The following is a 13,416-nucleotide window of genomic DNA, read 5'->3' as shown; positions in this document are numbered from 1 at the left end:
AATGAACCAGTAATTCATTGTTGATTTGTAATTGGCCTTCAAAAACCAAAATCTACTTGAAACTTCTGGCCCCTTGCAGGATTTTGGTGGTGATTTAACAGCATTATTTTTACATTTGTTGTTCTAAATTCATATCAAAGGTTTTGGTTTCATTTAATGATCGCAAAGCATTGATGTTAGTGACCATTGTAGGGGAAATCACTTTTTATCAAATATAAATAAAATAAAATAATAATAATAACTTTGCCGACTAATAAAATTAAAGTCCTCGGAGAAACACCCCTTGTTAAAAGGGGAAAAGATAGAGGATAATTGACCTAAGCCTCAAGGATTCCAAATAAATTTTTACTATCTTAATTATCAATTAAAATGATCTAATTTATTAATTAAATAATTAAAAGGGAATAAAGGATTAGTTATGCGCTCGAAATCAGTCAGAAAGAGTGAGGTCTTGACGAGACAGCGGCTGGATCAAACAGCATTCTAAACAAACAAAACCAGACAAGAATGAAAAGATTTCTTAACTCCCAAGAACAACTAAGAGTCGCAACCATGAGTATAATAAACCAGAATAGTACAAACAATAACAGGAAGTTCAAAATGGTTGACACATTGGGAGGTAGTGAATAGCTACTGGATTAAACCAAGATGGCAGATACACTTCTTAGAACAGGGGCGACACAAAATGGTGGACACAGCTCTTACATCTTTAGGTATGTGTGTGTGGGTACAGAGTAGCTGACCCAACCCCTGAGGGCGGAGTCCTTAACCGCTGTAGGTCAAAACCAAAATGGCGAATTCAGTTCCAGGTCAAGGAAGGCTGAGAAGTGAGTGACTGTGTGTGTGTGTGTGTCTTATCACCAACAACACCTAAAGGGGGGGTTATTACCCAGGAGAAGGAGAGAGAGAGAGAGAGAGAGAGAGAGACAAAGAGAGCATGCAGCATACAGAATCTAGGCTGATAAGCACATTGACGGCTCAGTTGCAGAAAACTTAAAGAACACAATAGCAGAAGAACTTATCATAGAAAACACAGTATTTCATACAATGTGTTTAAGTTATTCTAAATCTGAACCTGCCCAAATGCCAAGCCTTACTTGGTGGAATCACGTCCGTTTTGTGATTCACTGTAGCATCGAATCAAGCTGCCGGCTGCGCTGTGCTGACAGGTCCATGTGTCGATGTGTTGTTGCGTTGTGGTGAGCTTTGCTCCAAGTCTTCGGTCCTGGGCCTGAAGGGATTGGAGAGTTGTCTTCGTGATGTGGAGGAAAAAAGACAACGAGTCACGTCTTGATCCACAATTTGAGTCACGGTCAGACACAAACATGAAAGCAAACAGATGTATAGGCCTCGGAGGTTCTGTGTTCACTGGACTGGAAAGTCCAGGATAAAGGATCTTGTCCCCTTTCTGCTTCGGATGGTCAGCAGGGAGAGAAGGAAGTCAGAGTTGCCACGGCTTTTATAACAAGGATGACATTACAAGGTGTAGGTTATCATTTGACCAATGCAGCAACAGGGGAGTCAAGTAGTTCACGAATAGTTTCTGAACAATTTTGCCCAATAATTATTTATTTGGCTCACATAACTAATTTTAACCAACCAGTTCTGTCTGGATTTCTATAGGTCCATCCTGACAGGTCTGTTCCCGCCCACGTCCGGCTCAGCAACCATATACGGTCATGACATCCGCACAGAGATGGAGCGGATTCGTCAGAACTTGGGCATGTGTCCGCAGCATAACGTCCTGTTCGACAACCTGAGTGTGGAGGAGCATCTGTGGTTCTACTCCAGACTCAAAGGCATGGCTGAAGAAGACATACGCAAAGAAATGGACAAGTCAGTACAATAATCGACTACACTACACTATTTAGTACCATGTTCTGCACTATCTTATACTGCACTGATCAAATTATTCCTCAACATGAGTCAGTGTCTTCTGCCAGTATTAATGCCATGATGAAACAATGGAAAAGATACAATTGTAAAGGTACCCTGCAGAAGTGTCTTATCTGTAGCCTTACGCAAGGATGATGATTATTCAGACAATAGTTTGTTTTCATGCACAGGTGTATGGGTGGTAGTGTCTGTATGTCAGTTTTTGTTCCAGAACACTCTATGACAATGTATCAGGAACATTCTCAGCGAGTGTTGTGAGACCACCACAGTGACTAGAAAATAATTCTGAAATTATCTCCCCATGCATGAAACTGTCAAGCAGCTGTAGACTGTGATGTACTATGCTCAGAGCACAGGTTTAACATAGTAAATCAATGTGGTACAGGGAGAAGTCAGGTTCAGACATGCGCAAAAGAGCACATATCCATCCACTGTGATGTCCACAAAACATACAAGGGTGGACAGTTTTTACTTGACGACAGGTTGGCCTTCAGTAAATAAATAAATCCAAATAGGAATAAGAAAGGGCAGGAGTCAGAGGTTAAACTTAAGATGGATAACATAGGCAAACGAGGCAAAGAGATCCCAAAACGACCATGGCAGAAAAAACACCTGTGACTGGTTACATGGAATAATAATTATAATTGAAAACTTTCTGAAGCTATGAGTATCTTTTCTGTGTGTCTAGGATGATTGTTGACCTGGAGTTGTCCAACAAGCGCCACAGCTTGGTGCAGACATTGTCTGGAGGGATGAAGAGGAAGCTGTCTGTAGCGATAGCCTTCGTAGGTGGATCCAGGGCCATCATTCTGGACGAACCCACAGCAGGGGTGGACCCATATGCTCGCAGGGCCATCTGGGACCTCATCCTCAAGTACAAACAGGGTGAGTCCATCTTTGCATAGCACTCCTATTTTCCCAACCTATTTTTCTGTAGTTTTCCCTGGAGTCAGATACAAAAAGCAGACAACTTTAAACAGTACTATGTGTGTGTGTTTGTGTGTGTGTTGTCCTCAGGTCGTACAATTCTTCTCTCCACCCACCACATGGATGAAGCCGACCTTCTTGGAGATCGCATTGCCATAATCTCACATGGAAAACTGAAGTGCTGCGGCTCACCGCTTTTCCTTAAGAGCACCTATGGAGACGGATACAAATTGACACTGGTCAAAAAGCAAAGTGAAGGCCGAGGTGTGTTAATGTCATTTTTGTCAAATGTTTGACATCTGTGGCAGTGATTCAGATGTTGAGACACATCTGTGGCAGTGATTCAGATGTTGAGACACAAGCTCGAAATTTAGTTTTCCCTCCAACATCAATCCTTGTTATAAAGGACAATGGCACTCATTAGGGCAGGGGTGTCAAACTCATTTTAGTTCGGTAACTCTAAATTTCCTTTTGTTTTAGTGCAAAGAAGTACAAGTTCATATTTCAGATGTTTATTTTTATTTAACTATCTTTTTACAAAACATATTATGAACAACCTGAAATTTCCAGTCTACAAGTCCAATTTCAACAATAAACAATAATAACAATAACGTTAATATAAAACAGCTTGTCAAGATCTCGAAATTATTTTAAATGTACGTACATTTCCACATCTGTGTAGAAACTGAACTGACTCACTATCCATGGAGTCTTTGAGGAACAGAGAGTTTAACTCTGCCTTGACAGTTACAATTTGCTTTCACTGACAGCAATACAGGAGATAAATAATAATAATTAATATTAATGTACTTCCTATATGGAGAGAAATGAAAAAGAAATTATAATAAATAAGAGAAGAAAAAGGCAAAATGTTTAAAGACATTTCCAGAACAAACATGCAGCATTTACTGAAAAGTACCAAGCTGGAAATGAACATAAAAGAGCGATTTGGATACTGCTGTGGAAAGCTGGGGAGAGCAAATCGATCAAGAAGACCGATTTGAAAAGATCGTAAGGCACGGAAAGCCGTTCACAGACGGAGATTACATGAAGGAATCATTTACAAAAATATCAGAGAAACTATCCTCAGAAAATTACCTTTGCTAAACGCTGAGCTTACGCTGATATGGAAACGCTGCATTTTAGTGGTGGGATGCCGTCACTTCACTGGTCTCAAAATCGACATGTGTTGTGGGAAATGTAGTTTATGGACAATGTACGTTTAATAAGCAGCATAGACGTTTATTTTGGTCTCGCCACATAAAATGACGTGGCAGGCCGTATTCGGCCCGCGTGCCTTGAGTTTGACACCTGTGCATAAGGGTTGCAAAGACCTAAACAAGATCTGTTCTGTCATAATGAACTTTTTATTGATTTTTTACCTATCCCGAATTTGACCTATCCTTACTACTCAGAGCATTGGGCAGCCATAGTGTTGCACCAATTCACCAATAAGGTCCTTGAAGATGGCTTTTTTTAATATAGTATGTGTTTTTGGCCTTAAGATGATCAGTCCTTGAGTTTATCTTTAACACTTCATACCTGTGTGTGCCAGCGATTTCTTTGCAATGATACTAAATGTATGTTTTAGCTTACCACAAACCGTATATCCCTCGCTCTCAATTTGATTAATTGCCTTTAACCATTATCAATTAATCTTCACTGTCACTGTGTATGCTAGTTTCCTTTTTGCTATTCTCCTTAAAAAAATTTCCTATTTCACATTCCTCCTCCCTTGCACCATTCATCCATCACATTGCGTGTTTTTTGTGTGCCTTCAGATCAAGGCAGCCAACTGCAGCCACCTTCGTCTTTGTCTCTGTCCTCCTTGCTGTCACCTTGCTCAGAGGCTCGGGTCACCCAGTTTATTCGACAGTTTGTGGCGTCCTGCCTGCTGGTGTCCGACACCAACACTGAGCTGTCCTATGTCCTTCCCTCTGAGGCCGTCAAGAAGGGCTGCTTCGAGAGACTGTTCCAGGTCCACACATTTATGTTATGTTTATGGCGTCCTGTTAGTGGGTAGAATAAAAGTTTATATACTGTACATAGTTAAGAGTACACACACGTATAGAAACTATGCAACATAGGCCTGTGCAAATACTGTACAGTTGCCGTTTAATTCAGCTATCCTGAATGACGTAAGACTTCATTAACATGTGCAACATTCAATATTCAATCACAACAAATATTTTGATAAACTGTGGAACAACTTAACATTTACTTCTCATGCATCTGCCTCCAGGCCCTAGAGCAAAGCTTGGACAGCCTGGCTTTGACTAGTTTTGGGGTAATGGACACCACCCTCGAGGAGGTCTTCCTCAAGGTGTCTGAAGAGGACCAGTCATTAGAGAACAGTGATGCTGGTGAGAACCCCCCTCCATCCTCTGCAACATATTGCTCAACACCTCCACAAAGTTTTGTGGTTTCTTAATGTGACTTTCTCAACAATTGATTTCTGCAAGTTTTGCATTGTCTGAGCTGCTATATGCTTGTGTCTGTGTATCAGATATGAAGGGCTCTCCAGGAGGCAGCTCAGTTGAGAAGTCATCAGTGGAGGCAGGAGACCTGGGTGGTCCGCAGGTTGAGACCGGACCCCCAGCAGAAATTGTGAAGCCGGAGGTGGAGCTGAGTAACTTGGTGAAGGGCTCCAGACTGAGCCAGAGCCAGTCCTCCCTGAAATCCACCTCATCCGTAGGCTCAGTTAGGGGAGACGAAGGGGGGCTCTACTCTGATTTCTACGGAGATTACTGTCCGCTCTTTGACAACGGCCAAGAAATGGACTCCACTAGCCTGAGGGGTAAGAGAATGAGCTGACAGATGTGCTGTGTCAGACAAGGACTTTCCGTCCCACTCACTGAGCATTATGGTAACTGCAACCGTGTGTTTTCTGGCTATAAATCTGTGAAATGTATAACTTTTCCATTCTATATTTGTGTTGTATAATTAAGTTACAGGAAGTGGAACATTGGTGAGATAGCACATTTGTTCTGATAAACAAAGAGAGAGAGAGCATAATAAAAGGGACAAGGAAATGAAGGCAAGTCTGTACTTGTTAGGGGCTAGCACAAGTATATACTGTAAAATATGTGACCTGAAGAACGGATAAGTGTGAAATATATGTACATCATGAATCACCCTGTGACAAGCTACACAGTAAATATACTACATTTCAAGGCCATCATCAAACCAACATTATAATCCTTGTGCAATTATGCTACCAAGGGATGGAAATACTTGTACTTGTCAGTATATTGCCCTATTTTATCTTACTTTCTTTGTGTCTCGAGGTGATGCCGAGAATCCCTTTTCCCCAGAGCCAGAGGTCTTGGATGGGCAAGGCAGCTTTAAGTTGGAGGGTTGGTGTCTAAAGCTGAGTCAGTTCCACGGCCTCATCGTCAAGCGGTTCCACTGTGCTAAGAGGAACACTAAGGGCCTCTTCTCTCAGATCCTCCTGCCGGCTTTCTTTGTTTGCGTAGCCATGACTGTGGCTCTCTCTGTGCCTGAGATTGGTGAGAATTCACATTACACCTTATGCACTTATAGTGATGTGTATAGTATATTTACTTAATAAAGTGATTCGACCACTACCTCTTCCCTCTTAGCAAGTGTTTTAGCACAATGATATCATCGTGCCCTTTGGGATCAAGTATGGGAACTGATGGAGGCAGCACTTTTCATGTTTAAGAGTAATTAAGAGTAAAACTGTAATTACATTGGCTTAAAGCATTTGTCATTGCAGATGTCAAAGTATAAAAATGTATAAGTATCAAATCAGAAAATATACAGTGGCATGGGTTACCAATACTTGTGCTGGAAGTATTATCAGATACAGTGCTCTTTTGCTGAATGTTGAAATATGTTAACACATAGTGGAGCCCTCAGCAATAACGAAACATGCTAAGTGGACATTGCTGTCAGTAAATGCTGATGCAGTTAAAATAATAAGTAAAAGACAGTTGATGGACAGTATTTTTGTCTTGTATTGCAGGTGACTTGCCACCCCTGATCTTGTCCCCTTCTCAGTACCACAACTACACGCAACCTAGAGGAAACTTAATCCCTTATGCCAACGAAGACAGACCACAGTACAGGTCAGATACTTACTGCACAGCTTCTTTCTGTGCCATTTTGCAAATTGTGTGAACATCAGAATCAGAATCAGAATCAGAATAGCTTTTATTGCCAATTAAGTTTACACTTAAAAGGAATTTTTTTCTGGTTATTGGTGCTATCAACATATAAAACATATAAGACAACAACTGTACAAAGAAATAAAACAAAATAAATTATTATTAATTAATAATATTAAGAACATGTATACTCACTGTACTCCAGTACAGGCTGTAATTAAAAACAAATGTAAGGTAGAAATTCAAGAATATGTTTTTAGTCAAGTAATTGCTATATATGTTGACACAAAGTTGAATGTAATGGCATTCTGTATACACACAGTTTTTTCTGTTTTGTTTTATTTTAGTCTTAGTTTTGTGTGGTGAAACCGGAGATCACAGAGGAAACAGTTTTTCTGTCCAAAATAACACAATTTCCAGACAGAATCACTGATGGGCTTTAACATATTTCAGTGTTAATATACACGGTCTCCCATTGAGATGGAATAAAAAAATAGGCAACGTATGTATCTATACTGTTGCCCATAAAGATGTTATCTTCAGTCTTCTGTCTGAGAATGATCTCATTATAGCCTTTGTGTTGTCCCGTCTCAGGAGTAAGCTATCCCCAGACGCCAGCCCACAGAAGATCGTCAACACCCTCCGCCTTCTTTCAGGCGTAGGTGCTACTTGTGTCCTTAAAATGCCTTTCAACAGCACCCTGGACCAGCTGGCTCCGACCCTTAACCCCACCGCCAACAACTCCAAGACGCTGGCTGCTCGCTATTTTGACTCCATGTGCCTGGATTCATTCACCCAGGGGGTTCCCCTCTCCAACTTTGTACCCCCTCCCCCCTCACCAGCACCTTCAGATGACCCAGACCCTCACTTTGAGGATGGACTGTGGAACTACACAGTCGCCCCTCCAACAACAGTCCGTGGTAAGTGGGATCTGATTATCTGATTATTCTTATTAGGTAGATGATGCTTTGATGCTAGATGATTAGAGCTACAGTTTGTGTCAGAGCTGTATAAAACCACAGATAATCATATGAGATAATCATGTGTTTTGTATGTTACTGTATATTAAACTCAGGTACTGCACCTCCTAAATGTTTTTGTTCAGAGCCTGTGACCTCTCCTCCAACACTTCCCCTGTCCATCCATGAGCCAGTCCGTTGTACCTGCTCTATGCAGGGGACAGGCTTCTCTTGCCCCAGTGGGGTCGGTGGACGCCCCCCGCTCATGAAGGTGGTGACAGGTGACATCTTAGTGGACATCACAGGTCGTAATGTTTCGGAGTATCTCCTCTTCACATCAGATAGACTGCGCCTGCACAGGTGAGACACACTGAGCACCGTCTGCCTTGATGATATCTGGCAGGTTTAGACTTCTTCAGATCATAGTTGTGTTGGAAATGGTAATGGCCATTTTGGACCCCGACAGCCCAAATGGACCATGAAGGACCCCACCTGAGACATTCTTGTGAAAAACCAGCCTGAACCTCTCATGTGTATATACATTTTTATAAAAAGACACCCAACCTAAAGAGGACCAGAGGACTGTTGGACGTGACTGAAATAGACAAGAGGATAGTTACATTTGATCCAAAATGTGGTCGACCCAAACAGACCCATATAAAAAAAGAACACCAAGGCTGGCAGCAACATGATGTGGCATGAAAACCAAGTCATAAGAAGCCATTTTGGTCCTGTGGTTTTCTTAAATGTCCCAGACAGCCAATGACATTAGGTGACAGATGATCCTTCACAGACAAATGTCTTGGTGATATTTCAGCAGAGACAATATCTAAAAGTTATCTAAAGTTTAAGTTCCATAGTAATTTCAGGCACTTTGACATGCACAAAATACATTTAAACAACAAATGAGAGTTTATAGAACAATATTTGCTGTTGCACTCTATTCGATTAATTGTTTACTCAAATACATTAATTGTCTGTTGTAATAGATATGGTGGTATGACTGTCGGAAACATACAGAAATCAATCCCAGCATCCTTTGGGAGAGGGATACCCCCCATGGTTCGTAAGATAGCAGTTCGCAGATCAGCTCAGGTAAGATGAAGGCCATGCAGTGAGCTACAATTCAATACATATGATCCGCAGCTGACAGTCTTTTACTGGTGTCCAGGTTCTGTATAACAATAAAGGATATCACAGCATGCCAACCTATCTGAACGTCCTCAACAATGCTATCCTGCGTGCCAACCTGCCTGCATCGAAGGGCAACCCTGCTGCATACGGTAAAAACAAAACTAACACCACGGCCCTGAATGTAATTAGAATACCAACTTAATCCAAGTTCCTTATTATTTATTGCGCTGGTTTGACTGTTTTCCTCTCATATTTTTCAGGAATTACACTGACAAACCACCCAATGAATCGAACCAGCGCCAGCCTCTCTTTGGACTACTTGTAAGTTGCATAGTTGTGTTGATATTAAATATGTCTGTCTTGTCTGGTCATCTTTTGCCATTTCACCTCTTACATCTCCTGTTCTGTTCTCATATTGCCTCATTCCATCGTTCATCTCATTTTGTGCTGTCTTATCGACCTACCTTACGTCAGTCATCTTGTAATCCTCCTCTCCTCTGCTCTGCTCTCCCCCAGGCTCCAGGGTACCGATGTGGTGATCGCCATCTTCATCATCGCCGCCATGTCCTTTGTGCCAGCTAGCTTTGTGGTTTTCTTGGTGGCAGAGAAATCAACAAAAGCCAAACATCTGCAGTTTGTCAGTGGCTGCGACCCTGTTATCTATTGGCTGGCCAACTACATATGGGACATGGTGAGGAAAAGTTTGTGAGAGTGACATAGACAAAGACAAACACTTATTATTAGCACAATAGATTTATCCCAATTTCTGTTAGTACATAATTCAAGAAAATGCATTTCTGGTTTGAAAATTGAAAATTGCGGTATGTAGATAAGTACTATATGTCTAAATCTCACTCTTCTCCCCCTCATCTCTGAAGCTGAACTACCTGGTACCTGCCACATGTTGTGTTATCATCCTGTTTGTGTTCGACCTGCCAGCCTACACTTCCCCAACTAACTTCCCTGCGGTGCTGTCACTCTTCCTCCTCTATGGGTGAGTCTCTTTACTGCACATTGACAAGTCCACATTGACTTGTTAGAAGTGTGGCTGATGCTCTTAAAACAACTGGTGGCTGGAGTTGGATAATGCTGGTTAGGATCTAATCTAAGCTTGTTATAGACATTTGATGCAGTCCGTTGCCATTAATTAAGTCTGTTAAAGAGATGGAACGACAAAAAGAAGGAAATGAAGGAAGGAAGGAAGGAAGATGTCTTCATGCTATAATGAATAAGTGATCGCAATGAAAATGACGGTAGAAACAGGGGTCTGTGTCCACAGTACTGTGCCATGTTCCCAGAACCTTCGGCTGTTTCTGTATCAGTTTACTTGTACCTCATATTGCCTATTTCACCTCAGGGTCTAAGTTCTCCTTTCTCTCTCTCCCTCTGGCTCCCTGCCTCTCTTTAAAAAAACAACAACAATACCAAATTATGCAATCTTCTTCCTTCCCCCCTCTTTCTGTATAAAAAACAATCCCCAAAATGTCAAATGCTTGCTTCAATAAAATTGTAGACAAAAAACTAAAACAGACAGACAGACAGATGGTTCCTGATTCGCTTTCTGTCTGTCTCTCTCTGTCTCCCCTATATTCAGTAAAGTGATGGCCAGAAATAACTAACATTTGCTTCCTTCTAGGTGGTCCATCACTCCCATCATGTACCCTGCATCCTTCTGGTTTGAGGTTCCCAGTACAGCCTACGTCTTCCTCATAGTCATCAACCTCTTCATAGGCATCACCGCCACGGTTGCAACTTTTCTTCTGCAGCTTTTTGAACACGACAAGGTCAGTCTGAAACTTTGACAACCGACGGCAGGCTCAAACTACAGCTATAATGTCAAAGATCCGTCTGGGTGTATGTGCTCAAGAAAGGTTTGCAATGAAGAACAAAATGATGAATGATGATGATTCTTAAAACATGGTTTTATAGTTATACTTAACCACTGGGCTGACCAGACTTAATAGATTTATCTCTAGATTTGTCAAACAAGCTGCAACACGTAAAAAGGGACCGTAGCTGTGATTAGACATATTTGATACAAACTCTTAAACAAAATCTTATTGTACTGCAGTTAGACCGGTTTGACATTAAGGTTAGATACAATAACAGGAATAGTAGTAAAGCTTTGTTCCTCCATGTGCTGATTTTTATCACACATTCTGATTAGTTATTTCTGACATATTGCATATTAAATGACATTGCAAAAACTACTGTTTATGTGAAAAAACAAATCAAATAGTGCTTGTAGGTTTGGTAAAAGTCATTTTTTTTGCAATTAATAGCAGCAGGTGGACAATGGAGACATGTTGAGAGATAATAGTCTCTGTCTCTGTGGTTTGTTTTCTTCAGGATCTAAAAAGAGTCAACAGTTATCTGAAATCCTGCTTTCTCATCTTTCCCAACTACAACCTGGGGCACGGCTTGATGGAGATGGCCTACAACGAGTACATCAACGAATACTACGCCAAAATAGGTATCTTCACATCACAGCATCGTCAGATTCAATCATCATCATCAATGTTTCCCACTGGGCCTGAGATCGGCCTTGGGGCACGTCTGCTCAGGGAAACGTTGTAGGAGCAGACAGCTTGTAATTTCCCGCAGTCGCTCATTAGGTATCTTGAAAGACCAGTTGATCTGTCCTTTGACTTGGGTTGCTGGGTCTATAGCCTTTCAATCTTTTGGAAATCTGAAGCCAACAAATCCTAAGCTTGAATTCCATACAGCAAACGAGACCTGACGCATGATGTGTCAGCGCTGCTAACTTTGCAGTATTTGTCAGGTGGCCAAGGTACCGGAATTCCATGACGTTCTTGATGTTCACATTGTTCACGGATATCAAGGATTCCTGATTCGTCGACATTAAACGCCATGGTCTCTGTCTTACTATAAGACATCTGTAGCCCAATTCTAGTAAAGGTGTTGTCATAGATAGCTATAATCTGATTTAGCTCTTCCTTACTATTCGAGAATATAACCACGTCGTCAGCATATAATACCTCAGTCACTCTTCTTTGACCTGTTGCAGGGACTCTTCTACGGAGTTCACGAGGTGTTCCCTCATTTGGTATTTGAAACGCGATCAGAAGACCGTTGTCGGGAAACTTTTTCAGCAGTCAGCAGTTCAGTCTTTCGCACCGCATAACAAAATCCATATAGATATTGAAAATAGGTAGACTCCTCGAAACCCCCTTGTCGACATCCTGAAAATGTCTCAAAATATTGCCATGCACCCTTTATGCATGCTTTTGTGCCTGTGTACACTGCCCTCAATATTGAGACAAGTTTGGGGCAACGGAGTCGAATCTCTAGCACACGGAACAAAGCATCGCGTGGCACCCAATCATATGCTGCTTTCAGGTCGACGAAGCAGATGTACAACGGTCCTTTCTCTTTCTCCAGTGTGTCTCGTGATGTAGATGGCACACACACACACACTCATGTTGCATGATTTTCCATGAAATGATAGATAATATTCTGTTACCTTTTTAGGGTTGAAACACACAGAAAAAGCTCCATGTATGGAATTGTTTGATTAAAAAAGAATTTTCAGAATAGGTGTAACAGGTGACTTATTGAATGAATCATGTTTGGCTATAGAACAAGACACAGTACTTTTTAAAGAACATGCACATTCATCCTGAGGCATTGTGATTTAAAGGACATCTTTACATTTGTGATTTCAGGCCAGTTTGATAAGATGAAGTCTCCGTTTGAGTGGGACATTGTGACTCGAGGACTTGTTGCCATGACAATCGAAGGCTTTGTGGGCTTCCTCATCACCATTCTTTGCCAGTACAACTTTCTCAGGAAACCTCCGTGAGTCTGTGTCAGCATTTTAGTTTGTGTGTTTATTTGTGTGTGGGTGCGTGGGTGCGTGTGTGGTCACTTCAGTCATTGAAACACACACAAAGACACTTTATTCAACAATGAGCAGCTTACGTTGTATTCCCTGGGATGTTTTATTGCAGGAGGGTTCCAGTTAGCTGCCAGCCTATAGAGGATGATGATGTTGACGTTGCCTGTGAGAGGCGAAGGGTGCTGCGAGGAGACGCAGACAACGACATGCTAAAGATCGAGAACCTCACAAAGGTTGGCACCATCGGGAGAAACTTGAGGAGGAACCACAGTGTTGTGAATCAGTAGATGCTGCAGATTTATCTTCAGGGAAATTAATGTTTCGACATCTTCATACCAATTTGCATAAAGTTACTTGTGCTTAACTCAAAAATCAATAACCTTTGAACAACTTGTCCAACCATCTCAACAACAACTATCTGCAATTACAAGAAATTCTACCACCACAGCCAGTGAGAAGAGATTGATTATGTAAATAAGACCACAAGTGTGTGTGTGTGTGTGTGTGTGTG

At 41.5% G+C, this 13,416-nt stretch overlaps 1 protein-coding gene across 1 annotated transcript in view; it reads left to right on the top strand.

Annotated features, from left to right (window-relative positions):
• The window catches only part of abca2 (ATP-binding cassette, sub-family A (ABC1), member 2), a 56,541-nt gene that overhangs the window by 36,801 nt on the left and 6,324 nt on the right, over positions 1–13,416 (top strand). Inside the window, exons 22-40 of the mRNA XM_076165131.1 lie at positions 1,624–1,836; positions 2,585–2,781; positions 2,914–3,087; positions 4,605–4,801; positions 5,066–5,186; positions 5,330–5,620; positions 6,111–6,332; positions 6,812–6,914; positions 7,548–7,873; positions 8,059–8,272; positions 8,902–9,007; positions 9,084–9,195; positions 9,307–9,367; positions 9,563–9,737; positions 9,925–10,040; positions 10,683–10,830; positions 11,396–11,519; positions 12,733–12,865; positions 13,018–13,138. Of these exons, the coding sequence (XP_076021246.1) occupies positions 1,624–1,836; positions 2,585–2,781; positions 2,914–3,087; positions 4,605–4,801; positions 5,066–5,186; positions 5,330–5,620; positions 6,111–6,332; positions 6,812–6,914; positions 7,548–7,873; positions 8,059–8,272; positions 8,902–9,007; positions 9,084–9,195; positions 9,307–9,367; positions 9,563–9,737; positions 9,925–10,040; positions 10,683–10,830; positions 11,396–11,519; positions 12,733–12,865; positions 13,018–13,138 (3,154 nt within the window). The remainder of the gene's footprint in view (positions 1–1,623; positions 1,837–2,584; positions 2,782–2,913; positions 3,088–4,604; positions 4,802–5,065; positions 5,187–5,329; positions 5,621–6,110; positions 6,333–6,811; positions 6,915–7,547; positions 7,874–8,058; positions 8,273–8,901; positions 9,008–9,083; positions 9,196–9,306; positions 9,368–9,562; positions 9,738–9,924; positions 10,041–10,682; positions 10,831–11,395; positions 11,520–12,732; positions 12,866–13,017; positions 13,139–13,416) is intronic.

The sequence above is a fragment of the Genypterus blacodes genome, unplaced genomic scaffold, assembly GCF_046128005.1.
Source record: "Genypterus blacodes isolate CSIRO-AG114 ecotype Tasmania unplaced genomic scaffold, CSIRO-AGI_Gbla_v1 ptg000141l_1, whole genome shotgun sequence".
NCBI classification, from domain to species: Eukaryota; Metazoa; Chordata; class Actinopteri; order Ophidiiformes; family Ophidiidae; genus Genypterus; species Genypterus blacodes.
This window is presented reverse-complemented; position numbering and strand designations above follow the sequence as displayed.